This window comes from Lampris incognitus, chromosome 10, assembly GCF_029633865.1.
Source record: "Lampris incognitus isolate fLamInc1 chromosome 10, fLamInc1.hap2, whole genome shotgun sequence".
Taxonomy (NCBI): domain Eukaryota; kingdom Metazoa; phylum Chordata; class Actinopteri; order Lampriformes; family Lampridae; genus Lampris; species Lampris incognitus.
The window spans coordinates 37,708,704-37,723,450 of NC_079220.1; the positions used below are offsets into that span (position 1 = coordinate 37,708,704).

Consider the following 14,747-nt stretch of genomic DNA (forward strand, 5'->3'; position numbering starts at 1 on the left):
TCATTTTGGCGTAGTTGGAGGCTAGATTTGACAACTATTCTAAACTAGCAATTTTCCATTTTGAATCCAAACTATCCATAGCACAAGGGTGTTAGCAAATGAAATAGCCCCTGCAGGTATGCATTTAACTTGAGGCAGCTAGCATACTTAAACCTATTTTAAGTAATCAAACATGAAAGCATGATTTTAAACTGAATAGCTCACATTACCTTTTATGAAATGTTCTCAAACAAAAGCACACCAACACAATCTTTTCTCATAACTTCAAATGACAGAATAGTGAAGACGTTATGAGAGCTAACATTTATAGTATTAATATTTATATTAACCATTAATTAGTTGAAGTCTACTTAGCACAAAAAGAAAGGAAATTTGTGTTTGGTAGATTATTCTTTGTTGTAACAATGCTTCTTGGCAATAAATCTTATACCGTTGGAAAACCTGTTTATTTCCCTTTTAAATGTGCCACATTTGTAAGGAACATGCATTTGTGGGATGAGCAGCAGAGCTGAGTATGTGGGTTGCGCCCATGAAAAATTTGCCAAATCTTCTCTGCCAATGCCAAACAGCTTATTTTGCTGTTGCTATTGACTCTTGTTTTGAGCTTCTGGTACCCCAGGTGCTGACAATCAGGTGCCTGATATAAGATTTATTGCCAAGAAGCATTGTTACAACAAAGAAATAATCTACCAAACACAAATTTCCTTACTTTTTGTGCTAAGTTTAGTTAGTCTATTCTTGTTTTCTGAAAATGTATAACTAATTGAAACTGAAATACATTTCTGCTGACAAAAATTGAAATTAGAATATTAAATAGAGGCTAATAAAAGTGAATGAAATTACAAAAACTGCATGAATACTTTGATAATTTCATCAGCCTTCATTCAAAGGTAATGTGGCAAATATTACAATCACATTTCAGTACAAATATATTTCAGCACATTTAGAGCTAAAACAGAGAAACTTGCAGCAGCCTTCATGTTGAATTTTACATCTTGTCTAAATGGCCTCTTACCTGAGACAGCTGGTCCCATGTCAAGTAAGAGCTTTTCTGTAATACTGATTTAAAACCCAATGATGATGTTTATAAATCCTAATCATTTTCAAAAAAGTGAAGGAACACATTAATACTATGTCCCACATTTCTGGGATCTCCTCCTTGATATGAAAGTTAATATCATTTAGAACCATTGTGGAGACAGATAAGATCCGTGTCTCACAATCCAGTAAGTCCAGTTTTCATTGCAGTTGAGTGCAACGAGCTCTGCCATGATAGGGAGGGTAAAATACTGCCACAATGCAGCATGTATTTCTCATGCAGTAAAGGAAAATTATTTGTCGTCTTTCATCATCTTTGACTGATGCTTGGCATCTCTCTTTTTTGTTCAGAAGGGGTTTGCTGTAAACTTCAGCTTGAAACTGGGAGACAGACTGGTGAAATTCTACTTTCTTCACATTCTGGGCTAACATTCAAAGAAAGATCTTATTTGTCACTAATGCGGTTTTCCCCACACAGTTTGCATGTCAGTCCTTGCCCTTGGCCAAGCCCATGCGCTCTGAAACAGTTTTGATGGGCACTCCCTTGCGGGACACCTTCACTTGGATGAAGAGCGTGGCAGGAGACAGACTGGAACCATCTGCCTTCAGTAAGTGAACATGTCGATAACCTGAAGAAGAGAAGTATAATATCAACGTTTTGAACAGCATGCAGAGACGAGCACTATCATGTCATTGGTTCAGTAGATACTTCTGTTGACCTGTGCATAAGCTTGAGAAAGGAAGAGTGAATTGGCCCACAAAGTCATTCTTAGTAGTGTGTTCATGGTCCTCGACTACAAAGCGCACCAGGGCCAGTTCAGGAACTTGCAGCTGGAAGCTCAGGGTGCAGTCCCAGCGTGGGTTGAAACCTGTAGAGGGCGCAAGTGAATTGTAAAAAAAACCCCCAAAAAAACCCCAAACAAACAAAACAAAACAAACGAACAAATTAGTCAAGGTTTACGATACAAAGCATGCTTATGAAAACTCACTAAACAAAATCAGATATTAACATAATTATTGTTGAGTTCTGACTTTGAAGACTGGTTGCTAATTTGCCACTTATTCATAATTCAAAATATAGAAAGGATACAAACAAATTATTTAAGATTCATAAGGTCTGTAAAAAATGAAGGAAGGGTCTCCCTACTTAGCTAACACAAACTTCGAGGTTGATGCTTTATTGTATGGCATGCATGAAGTGAAATGGTAATGTTACCATTGTTGTCAATGCGGTGGGTTTTGTCTCTTGAATTATCAATAGCCACTCCATGAATTTCCACCCAAACCTGTGGGTCGACAATGGAACTCGCCTTGTCTGTTTTGATTTTTGGCAGCTGCTGTGCAGATATTATCTGAAAATAAAATATTTGCAATCATTTCCTCTGCATCTCAAATTCTCATATGAAAGTCACTACAATTATGTTAATAGGACAATTCCGCCTTTTTTTCCCTTCTTTTTTTTTTGACAACCCAGGTGTTGTTTTTATATTTTTCTGAGTAAAATGATATCGTTTTACTCAGCAGTTTCATTGTAGAGATTTTGGAAACAGGTCCATCCTTGCGCATAACATCACAACACGAAGCACAACCATCAGATATGTTTCAACCAGGCCAATTTAATTCAGTTACCTAAACCACATATATTGAAGTGGGAAAAAGTGTTCGTATAGTATTATTTTACAGTGATTGACAAACAAGAAAGGGTGCATCACCACCATCCCCTGACCTAGAGTATGAAGTGAGTAGCCTTACATGAAATATAGTATGTATATATAAATATAGTATGTGTATATATATATATATATATATATATATATATATATATATATATATATATATATATATATATATATATATACACTACCGTTCAAAAGTTTGGGATCACCCAAACAATTTTGTGTTTTCCATGAAAAGTCACACTTATTCACCACCATATGTTGTGAAATGAATAGAAAATAGAGTCAAGACATTGACAAGGTTAGAAATAATGATTTGTATTTGAAATAAGATTTTTTTTACATCAAACTTTGCTTTCGTCAAAGAATCCTCCATTTGCAGCAATTACAGCATTGCAGACCTTTGGCATTCTAGCTGTTAATTTGTTGAGGTAATCTGGAGAAATTGCACCCCACGCTTCCAGAAGCAGCTCCCACAAGTTGGATTGGTTGGATGGGCACTTCTTTGAGCAGATTGAGTTTCTGGAGCATCACATTTGTGGGGTCAATTAAACGCTCAAAATGGCCAGAAAAAGAGAACTTTCATCTGAAACTCGACAGTCTATTCTTGTTCTTAGAAATGAAGGCTATTCCATGCGAGAAACTGCTAAGAAATTGAAGATTTCCTACACCGGTGTGTACTACTCCCTTCAGAGGACAGCACAAACAGGCTCTAACAGGTACTATTTAATGAAGATGCCAGTTGGGGACCTGTGAGGCGTCTGTTTCTCAAACTAGAGACTCTAATGTACTTATCTTCTTGCTCAGTTGTGCAACGCGGCCTCCCACTTCTTTTTCTACTCTGGTTAGAGCCTGTTTGTGCTGTCCTCTGAAGGGAGTAGTACACACCGGTGTAGGAAATCTTCAATTTCTTAGCAATTTCTCGCATGGAATAGCCTTCATTTCTAAGAACAAGAATAGACTGTCGAGTTTCAGATGAAAGTTCTCTTTTTCTGGCCATTTTGAGCGTTTAATTGACCCCACAAATGTGATGCTCCAGAAACTCAATCTGCTCAAAGAAGTGCCCATCCAACCAATCCAACTTGTGGGAGCTGCTTCTGGAAGCGTGGGGTGCAATTTCTCCAGATTACCTCAACAAATTAACAGCTAGAATGCCAAAGGTCTGCAATGCTGTAATTGCTGCAAATGGAGGATTCTTTGACGAAAGCAAAGTTTGATGTAAAAAAAATCTTATTTCAAATACAAATCATTATTTCTAACCTTGTCAATGTCTTGACTCTATTTTCTATTCATTTCACAACATATGGTGGTGAATAAGTGTGACTTTTCATGGAAAACACGAAATTGTTTGGGTGATCCCAAACTTTTGAACGGTAGTGTATATATATATATAGAACCTCATATTCTATTTATAAGCCCTGTTGCTATTAAGTACTGTAATGAAAATATGATACTATTTCCTGATACTTTATTCAGAATCATATTTACATTTTAGTCTTCCCCAATCTCTTGTTGCCTAATCTTCAATATTTCTCAAGTGTATTTTCTACAATTTTTAATTACGTGATTTACAGTTTCTTCATCATCACAATTATCACACCTACCAATTTAATTTTTATTATGACAAATAAAGTGCTATATTTAGTTCTGTGTGTTCCAGTCTTAACCAAATGGAGACATTTTCTTATCCTATTTCTCCCTCCAGATCTTGTATTACCAACCAATGAAAATAAAATCTCCAGGTCAGCATCTGGCTGCAGTAATGTCTAAGGTGGAATTGTAGGAAGGAACACTGTTGGACTATAATGCTTATTCAAAACTTCCATTTCACTAGCTTTTACACATACCATCCAACAACAACTATTCATTATCCCACTCTTATGTTCCTAACATTCTCCATAACATTTTCAGCCGAAGGACTTCTACTATAACCTTGCAAACTGACCCAACATGTCCCTCTCACCTGCTGCTGACATTTCTCCCATGTTTAACTTGCAATGCTGGAATCAATGTTGATTTGAAAGGACCACAACAGATTCTCGGAGCCGGAGCTTGAATTAAATTCAGTTGTTTTAGCAATGATTTTGAAGCTGAACCATAAGCTGCATCTATAATCCATTACCAACATAATCAAACCCAAGTATATTGATTTCAAAGCTGATCTATCGGCTCCCCATTCCTTGCCCACAGTACATCTCACAACATTTAAAACCTCATTACATATAGTTATATCTTTTCTACATAAGGTTTCTACATTTCTGACATTAGGACATTAGGTTTCTTGATTCCAGATAAGAAACTAGTCTTTCTGTCATCATTATTCATTCGTCATTATTTTACAAAGATGAGACATGAAAGTGCAGTCTGTTGACACTGAAAGGCTTTTCCCTTGTTTCCCTATTGGAACTGTGGCTACTTGTTTCCAGCTTATTGGAACTACGCCTGCTGGGATGGGCTCCAGCATGCTTGCGACCCTGAGACCAGGATAAGCGGTTCGGATAACGGATAGCTGGATGGATGGAACTATGACTACTTGTTTCCAGCTTATTGCTAATTGACCCTCCATCCCTACGCTTTTGTAAAGTTCTAATAAAACCTATAATGAAATCTCACCTGGATGAGATTTCATTATATAACTTATTTGATCCTTACCGGTGAAGTAACTCTTGATTTCTCAATTGCCCTTTTTTAACTCATCCAATGAAAACAAGGAATGTATACTATCCCCAGCTCTTCATTACTTTCCAACCAATGAAAATGTTTTTCTGGTTTTATCCCTTTCATTTTTTGCCTCCTCTGTTAAATTCCCTGAACTGTGCATTCTAGAAAAAAAAACTCTTGCTATCATATTAGCTTTATCTTGATCATTAACTGTGAATATTACTTCATGTTCTAAACAGGATACCCCCTTTCTCTTCTCACCCCACTTGTTACGGTTTCACCCTCACAACCCTCGCAACCTACCTCTACCGTTCCCTCTGGATGTTCCCCATCTGCAGTCACTTCTACCCCTACAAGAACCTGGCCTTCTCTCAAACTCATTGACAGATCTTCCCATAGGATACCTCTGACCGGTTGTGCAGAGCTGGCTCACCTGCCAACCAACCTACTTCCTCGGACTACCACTTAGACTTTGAACTCGGACTTGGTGCTTTGGCTGATACACGCATACTTACACAACACCCAATACCCCATTCAAATTTTACACACACTTAGGATAATTTACACTAACACATAGCTAGACACATTACCGCCTGTCACTACACATAGCGTATTCACACACCCCACTAACAAAACTACCTGAGCACCATACACATCCCACATTTCTCTCTCCGATATTGTTTTTTCCCTTTGTTAATTTTCATTAAACACTATTAAGAGACCTCCGCCTCCCGTGTGGTCGTCTGGGTCCTCCTGCACAACCTGTAACACCACTCATCTTTTAATTACACCCCATACCTCTTCTATTGGTGTATTATTTCCTACCGATAGCCCCCCCTTTTTTCTCCCCAGTTGTATCCAGCCAATTACCCCACTCTTCCGAGCCATCCCGGTCGGTGCTCCATCCCCTCTGCCGATCCAGGGAGGGCTGCAGACTACCACGTCTCCTCCGATACATGTGGAGTCGCCAGCCGCTTCTTTTCACCTGACAGTGAGGAGTTTCACCAGGGGGACATAGCGTGTGGGAGTATCGCGCTATTCCCCCAAGCCCCCCCCCAAACAGATGCTCCGACCAGCTAGAGGAGGCGTTAGTGCAGCAACCAGGACATATACCTGCATCCGGCTTCCCACCCACAGACACGGCCAATTGTGTCTGTAGGGACGCTCAGCCAAGCCGGAGGTAACACAGGGATTTGAACCAGCAATACCCATGTTGGTAGGCAATGGAACAGACTGCTACGCTACCCGGATGCCCCGATAGTTTCTATTTGCCTCCCTAATTGTTTTCCTTACTGTTGCTTTATTTTGTTTTCTGTAAGATTACTGAAATTATAAGACTTTTTAAATTATCTTAATGCCTTATTCCGATCTTTAACTGCCTTATCATGTTTAGGTGTCTACCACCACTCCCCCCCCCCACACACACCTTACAGAGTTCTGATTAGCAGCTCCCATAATTATTTTTCTAATATCAACATTAAATGTATCAATATCTTAAGTTGTATTGGTCCGCTTTATACTTTGTTCACTTATATTCTCAAATGTTTGTTGTGCGTTACTAGATACCCATCCTTCTAATATACACTTGTAATTTACGTTTTCCCATATCTATCTGACATAATAGGGGATAGTGATCACTGCCAGTAGTTGATGACTGAGACAGTAAAGCTAAATCCAAACAGACTGGCATTCTGTGCTTATGTTGTGCTGCTCTTGTCTTCTCACACCTCTTCCAAGGCTTTGGTGTCAAGGTATCTTGCTGCGAGCATAGTGTATCTTGATTGGAAGGTACAATTTATTAATTTAGCCACAAAGTATATACATTTACAGTATATACAGTGCATCCGGAAAGTATTCACACCCCTTCACTTTCCCCACATTTTGTTATGTTACAGCCTTATTCCAAAATGGATTACATTCCTTTTTTTCTCATCAATCTACACACAATACCCCATAATGACAAAGTGAAAAAGGTTTTGTAGAAATTTTTGCAAATTTATTAAAAATAAAAAACTGAAATATTGCATGTACATAAGTATTCACGCCCTTAGCTATGACGCTCAAAATTGAGCTCAGGTTCATCCTGTTTCCACCAATCATCCTTGAGATGTTTCTACATCTTGATTGGAGTCCACCCATAGTAAATTCAATTCATTGGACATGATTTGGAAAGGTACACACCTGTCTATATAAGGTCCCACTGTTGACAGTGCATGTCAGAGCAGAAACCAAGCCATGAAGTCAAAGGAATTGTCTGTGGACCTCTGAGACAGGATTGTATCGAGGCACTTATCTGGGGAAGGGTACAAAAATTTTTCTACAGCTTTGAAGGTCCTGAAGAGCACAGTGGTCTCCATCATTCGTAAATGGAAGAAGTTTGGATCCACCAGGACTCTTCCTAGAGCTGGCCGCCCAGACAAACTGAGAAATCGGGGGAGAAGGGCCGTGGTCAGGGAGGTGACCAAGAACCCGATGGTCACTCTGACAGAGCTCCAGCATTCCTCTGTGGAGATGGGAGAACCTTCCAGAAGGAAAACCATCTCTGCAGCGCTCCACCAATCAGGCCTTTATGGTAGAGTGGCCAGACGGAAGCCTCTGCTCAGTAAAAGGCACATGACAGCCTGCTTGGAGTTTGCCAGAAAGCACCTAAAGGACTCTCAGACCATGAGAAACAAGATTCTCTGGTCTGATGAAACCAAGATTGAACTCTTTGGCCTGAATGCCAAACGTCACGTCTGGAGGAAACCAGGCAGCTCTCATCACCTTGCTAATACCATCCCTACAGTGAAGCATGGTGGTGGCAGCATCATACTGTGGGGATATTTTTCAGCGGCAGGAACTGGGAGACTAGTCAGGATCGAGGGAAAGATGAATGGAGCAAAGTACAGAGAGATCCTTGATGAAAACCTGCGCCAGAGCGCTGAGGACCTCAGACTGGGGCGAAGGTTTACCTTTCAACACGACAATGACCCTAAGCACACAGCCAAGACAATGAAGGAGTGGCTTCGGGACAAGTCTGTGAATGTCCTTGAGTGGCCCAGCCAGAGCCCAGACTTGAACCCCATTGAACATCTCTGGAAATAGTTTTGCAGCGACGCTCCCCATCTAACCTAACAGAGCTCGAGAGGATCTGCAGAGAAGAATGGGAGAAATACCACAAATATAGTTATGCCAAGCTTGTAGCTTCATACCCAAGAAGACCTGAGGCTGTAATCGCTGCCAAGGGTGCCTCAACTAAGTACTGAGTAAAGGGTGTGAATACTTATGTACATGCAATATTTAAGTTTTTTATTTTTAATAACTTTGCAAAAAATTCTACAAAACTTTTTTCTCTTTGTCATTATGGGATATTGTTTGTAGATTGATAAGAAAAAAAAGGAATTTAATCCATTTTGGAATAAGGCTGTAACATAACAAAATGTGGGGAAAGTGAAGGGGTGTAAATACTGTAATGTGCATGATAAGTAGACACGTTGGTCCTTGACTGACGGGTCGGACCCTTTAGTCGACTGGTTAACGTTGTCGCTTGCGGAGCGGCAGACACGGGTTCGCATCCCGGTTGTGGCGACGGTCTCCCGGACTCTGCCCCCCGAATTCGCTACATTGGTGTCAGAAGTGGGATCATCTATTTTCCTCTGAGCAGTTCTCAAATTCCCTTTATCTCATCTGAACTGCCACTTTCATCCTGACTTTGAGTGGTCTTTCCTCCCTGATTACCTTACTCCCCATCCTTTAAAATCTAATGTCACCTTACTGCAGCTTTTACTATAATGATCCATCTCATTTTGCTCTGCAATTGACCCTTGACCCCCACTGCCGCCTCCAGTCCCTGCCATCCAGTCAAAGACCACTTTATGCACAGACCACTGGGTTATTTTAAAATTTAGATTTTCTCTCTCCAAAAAATCTCACCAAACACACCACACTTCTGCCAGCCCGTCCCTCTAGCCTGGTGCAACTTGCAGGAATGACCTATCTATATTATCGTATGTAGAAGTAACCATGCAGCCAGTGTGATTGAGGCATCATAGATAATGGGAAATCATGTACACAGTCTAACTGAGGCACCAAGTTTTTCTTTTATTATTGTTGTTGAAAGGACAGGTTGAGGCTTGTGTTCAGTTGTGATGATGTAAAGTGATGTCGAGCGGTGGTCCCATGTCCAAAATCGCCAAAATTAAGCCAGTAAACAATGATTTGAAAAGGAAAATTATTTCTAATCTGATATGCACGACAGCAAAAACTATGAAAATAAGACCCAAGTTGTAAAAAAAAAAACTAAACAAAATATAATTTACTTTTAAGATATCCAAAAAAAAAGCTGAAAAAGTCTTCTCTGTCAAACACAAAGATGCTTTCCAAAAGTTTGATAAAACTTTACAATAATCTCAGCTATATTATTTGAAATGGTCATTAACACTTTTTGTCACAAAGTCACTCCTTACTCGTATGGTCAGCTGGGTGGGGACGTGACCAGGGCCGCCTCCTGTGTTCTCTGGGTTGAAGTTGGAGATAGGGCTACACAGGAAGCTGGGCTTGAGGACATATCCACAGCAACCATTGGGTAGAAAGCGACCTTGGTTCAAATCCATCTGCTCTCCTGGTGTCTGGAAGTTCATGGCCACTGCATGTCCAACGGGAGAGCAGAGTCAGTGACACATTTAAAAAAATTTTTTTTTTAAATCACACAATCAGGAGCAGAATCTACTTTCATTTACTAAGTACATTTACACAAACAAGGGTGTGGTGGGCCTTGGTGGGTTGCTCGCATGAAACATACACAAGACTGAAAAAAGATTAAAAAGTAATATGAAAATGTAATATTTAATATGTCTATGTAATGTCTTTGTATGTGAAGAGAAAAAATAAAACTGCACTTGCCAACAGAAAAGAAACTTTCAGCAAGGGTAAAGTCTGAATTGAGTGAATCAGTAAATGCCTGTGACGTGGGCTGTCGCAGGAGGGAGCAAGGCCCTGTGCAAACTTAAAGTGCAACGTCCTGCTCATTGACATGTATGTGCATGAATCACGGTCACACACACATTGCTCATCTAGTTCTACTGTGTGTTTCTAGTTATATTGCATGCGTAATCTAGGTACAATACATGTTAATGAGTAGAATAATACAGGATCATAATACACAGTCTCAGCTATGACTTTCTGCTATTATAGTCTTTCAAAGGAAAAAAATCAACGGTAAAACTATTGGCTTTACATTATCAAGTTAGCTCAGCTGTCACTTTATTTCAGACCGGTCGCCTCCTCTTTACGTGTCTATGGACACGCTTCTGCAAGTCACTTATACGTGTTCATTGACACGTATCTCACAGATGCCGCTAGGGGCGCCCTGTAGCCTACTAGGTCTGTCATGACCATGGTGATGACGCAATAGAATGTCAAAAATATTGAACAAAGATGGCGGAGCGAATGTTCCTGACTGCTGTCTTTGCCAACTTCTCCCAGAAAGTACAGCTGTTTAACCTCTTCAGTGACGTCTCTCACCGCTTTAGAGTGACATACACGCTCCCAATGTCCCTTTTTATGACAGTTGTTGCACTTACTGTTCATTGCAGGACACTTCCGCTCATCGGTGTGCTGCGTCTTGCCGCACCTCCCGCATTCATCTACTATGTTGGTTGCAGGACTGCTGCCACCATGACGCTGTCCGCCCTTTTTCTTGCGCCCCCAGTGGCCAGAAGGCGGAATTGCGGCCCCAGTGCCAACTAATACGTGTCCATATACACGTATTTCGCTCTCGCAAAACCGTGTCCTCTGACACGTACGTATTGTGATGTAGTGTAGTTTCCAAGAGGAGGACCAGCTACGAACTGAGCTGAGTCTTCCACTGTGCATATGCATGCCCCAAGAAGAGTGCTCAGGCAATGTTGGGAATATTCCAAGAGTTCAATGCCCAATCTGTGTTTCCAACACTCTTCAAGTTGCTGAAGATCTATGCGACACTACCTGTGTCAACAACCAGTGTTGAATGCTTCTTCTCCAAGCTGAAGCTGGTGAAAATCAAACTTAGAAACCTTTGTGGACATGAAAGACTCTCTGATCTCCTGCTTCTAGCCATAGAGAAGGACATCCCCATCAACAAGGATGAGGTCATGAAGATCTTTCAAGAAATGGTAACAAACAGAAAGATTTTGCTGTAACACCCACAGGCAGAACACTGGAGGACAAAATATTAGTTTAGGTTGTTAATTTAGTATTGTTCAAGTAGTAAATTGTGTAGGGTATTGTGTAAATTGTAAATAGTTTGAAGTACTTTCAATAAAGTGTGTTAACTTGGTGAAATCCATAATCCATACTCAAAAACTATAACACCACCACCAACAAAGAACTGTTTAGGTTGTTCATTGAGTATTGTGTAAGTAAATTGTGCAGTAGTAGTAGTAGTAGTAGTAGTATTGTGTACATTGTAAATAGGTTGAAGTATTTTCAATAAAGTATTAACTTCTACGACCTACCAAAGATTAGGTTGCTAATTTAGTATTGTTGATCATGTAAATAGTTATACAGTAATAAAGTGTGTTAACTGTATAACAGTGTACAGTTTCTTTTTTTCATTCTTCAATATGAATTAGGGATCGTGATTGAATGTGATTGAATGATGCTGACGTCACTATCCCTAATTCATATTCATATTACTTCACTATTCCTAGTGAGGTTTTCATCCAGGTACAAATAGCACACCATTCTGTGTTTGTCTGTCTGCGCACGCACACTCGTGCGTGTGAATGAGTGTGTTTAGACATACTGTACTATTTAATGGTGTCATGGTGTAGTGTGCCGACATCAAGGATGGGTGGGGGTGGGGTGCCCTTTTTCTTAGCTTGAGCCCCTGCCCCTCAAAATGTCCGTGTACGTCCCTGGAGCGCAGAACCGAGGCGACCGTCCACGGCGCCTTCTTGATGACGTCAAACGATTGAACAATTTCGACGATTGATATCTTGATTTCACTCCATCATTACATTATTCGGTCATTACACGTAGTCTATGGTCACAGTCACACACACCCGCTAGCTTTGCACACCTTCTCAGCAACCACATCGCTGAAAGTGTTAACAAATTATCCAGAGATCCTCACAGTGACTTATGAAATTATTTCTTCCTTTTAATCATTTCCTTTTCTCGGCAACCGACTCATGTTTACAAAATCGGTCACGCTTTCATGCAGCCGACATTGTTTCCTCTTCTCCATCTTCCTCGCAGTGAGCAGCGAAATGAACCAATATCAAAAATGAAAAAAACTTGAATAATTTATCTGATATTTTTTCATGTTACCTTAACTATGCATAATCAATCAGTCAGTAAATCACACAATAAAACACTAAAATCTCCCCCCACACACACACAAAAAGACAATTTTTTTTTATAAAAGTAAAGACAAGTTTAAAACTTCCACCCATCCATTAGCTGAACCGCTTATCCTGTTCTCAGGGTCGCGGGGGTCCTGGAGCCTTAGTAAAAGAAATAAAGTGCCATAAAACTGATTAATTGAAAGTAAAACAATCGGAGCAGAATATACAAAAATAGCAAAACACACACACACACACACACACACACACACACACACACACACACACACACACACACACACACACACACACACCAAGAACTTAGCCAAATGCTGTTTTAAAAAGTAAGGTTTTTCACCTGTTTTTAAATGTGTCCAGTGCGGGGGCCTCTCTCAGGTCTCAGGCAGGGCGTTCCATCTACTTGGGGCATAAATACAAATTGCAGCTTCCCCTGCTCTAGACCTAGCACGTGTGGTGTATTGGATCGAGCACTCGGTGCTCGATTGTGTTGGACCGTCACCACTACTGAGTTCTGTAATACACTGGTCGAGCCTAGTAGTGTGTGATGTCTCCGTCAGTAAAGATCAGACTTGTGCCGCATCCTCGTCTCTGTGTACTTATATATATTAGTGATTAAGTTAGTATCCCACGAATAGTAACACTACAATAGTGTACATAAGAGAAGTCACAACATGGTGTCAGAAGACGGAGTTACGGTATAATTCGAGGGCGGTACTTCAACGAGTTCGCTGGTAGCTGAGGCAGCTAGCTAACACGTGCTAGCCTGCGCACAAATATGGAACAGTTCAAGCCGCCACCACCGCTGATACTTACCGGGAATGTCGCAGAAAACTGGAGAAGATGGGAGCAGCGTTTCCAGCTGTACATGACCGCTTCAGGTGCGTTGGATAAGGAAGAGACGGTTAAAATAGCCATTCTGCTTCACACCATCGGCGAGGAGGCGCTGGAAGTGTGTAACACACTCACCGTCATCCCAGAAGGAGACGACGAATCGATGGAGGACGTTCTGAAAGCCTTCAAGGACTACTGCAGCCCTCGGAAGAACGTCGTGTTCGAACGCCATCAATTCTGGTCGCACACGATGTCAGCAGGAATATCGGCGGACAGGTTCATCACAGAGCTGCGCCAGAAGAGCAAAGACTGTGAGTTTGGCAGACATGAAGATGACATGATAACGGATAAATTAGTGTTCAGCATAAATGATGCCCGTTTGAAAGAAAGACTGTTACGTGATAATGAGCTTACTTTGCGCAGGGCCGTAGAGATATGTAGATCAGCCGAGCTCGCTAAGTCACAAATACAAGCGATGCAGACGTCACATGTTGTCCAAGACGCCTCAGTGGAGGCATTGAAGAAAGCAACAGGGCAAACGCGCACGGGCAGCTGGAACAAGAACAAAACGAGCAGCAAGAGGCATGTAGCAACAACTCTCTGCCACAAGTGTGGAAATAAACATGAGCCCCGTCAATGCCCAGCTTATGGTGCAGTGTGCCACAAATGTGGTAAGAACAATCATTTTTCCAAGGTGTGTAAATTAAGCACTGAAAAAAGCGGCAATTACAAGACAAAGCCAGTGCATAATCTAGAAAGTGAAATTGATTCCTTATATATAGGCATGATTGGAAAATACAAAAACAAAGCAGCCCACCAAGCTAAAGGCACTGTATGGCGTGAAACAGCCACGGTCAGAGGCGTAGCAATTAACTTCAAGTTGGACACAGGCGCCGACGCAAATGTGCTTCCTATGCGCGTATTCCGGCAGCTATCAGGTCCCGTTCAGTTACGGCCCACAAAGACTGTGCTGATTGCTTTTGGTGGTGCACGACTACCCTCAGATGGTGTTGCATCTCTAGATTGCCGCACATCTAAGCATACGGCTATATTGGACTTCCATGTGTCTAGCCGAGCTGACAAGCCAATCCTGGGTGGAGATGCGTGTGAAGAGCTGCAGCTGGTGAGAAGAGTCGAGGCGCTTGCAGTGGAGTCCCCACAACCAGCAAAACCTCCGGCCACCAAAGAGGAGCTGCTGCAGAGGTATGCGGAGGTC

General features: G+C 41.2%; 1 protein-coding gene across 1 annotated transcript in view; it reads right to left on the reverse strand.

The window, feature by feature from the left end:
• Nucleotides 1-1,524: 1,524 nt before the first annotated feature.
• plcd3a (phospholipase C, delta 3a) overlaps nucleotides 1,525-14,747 on the reverse strand; it is a 91,377-nt gene continuing 78,154 nt past the window's right edge. The window contains exons 15-18 of the mRNA XM_056288414.1: nucleotides 9,821-9,999; nucleotides 2,255-2,390; nucleotides 1,758-1,907; nucleotides 1,525-1,667 (exon numbers count right to left, since the gene is read on the reverse strand). Of these exons, the coding sequence (XP_056144389.1) occupies nucleotides 1,525-1,667; nucleotides 1,758-1,907; nucleotides 2,255-2,390; nucleotides 9,821-9,999 (608 nt within the window). The remainder of the gene's footprint in view (nucleotides 1,668-1,757; nucleotides 1,908-2,254; nucleotides 2,391-9,820; nucleotides 10,000-14,747) is intronic.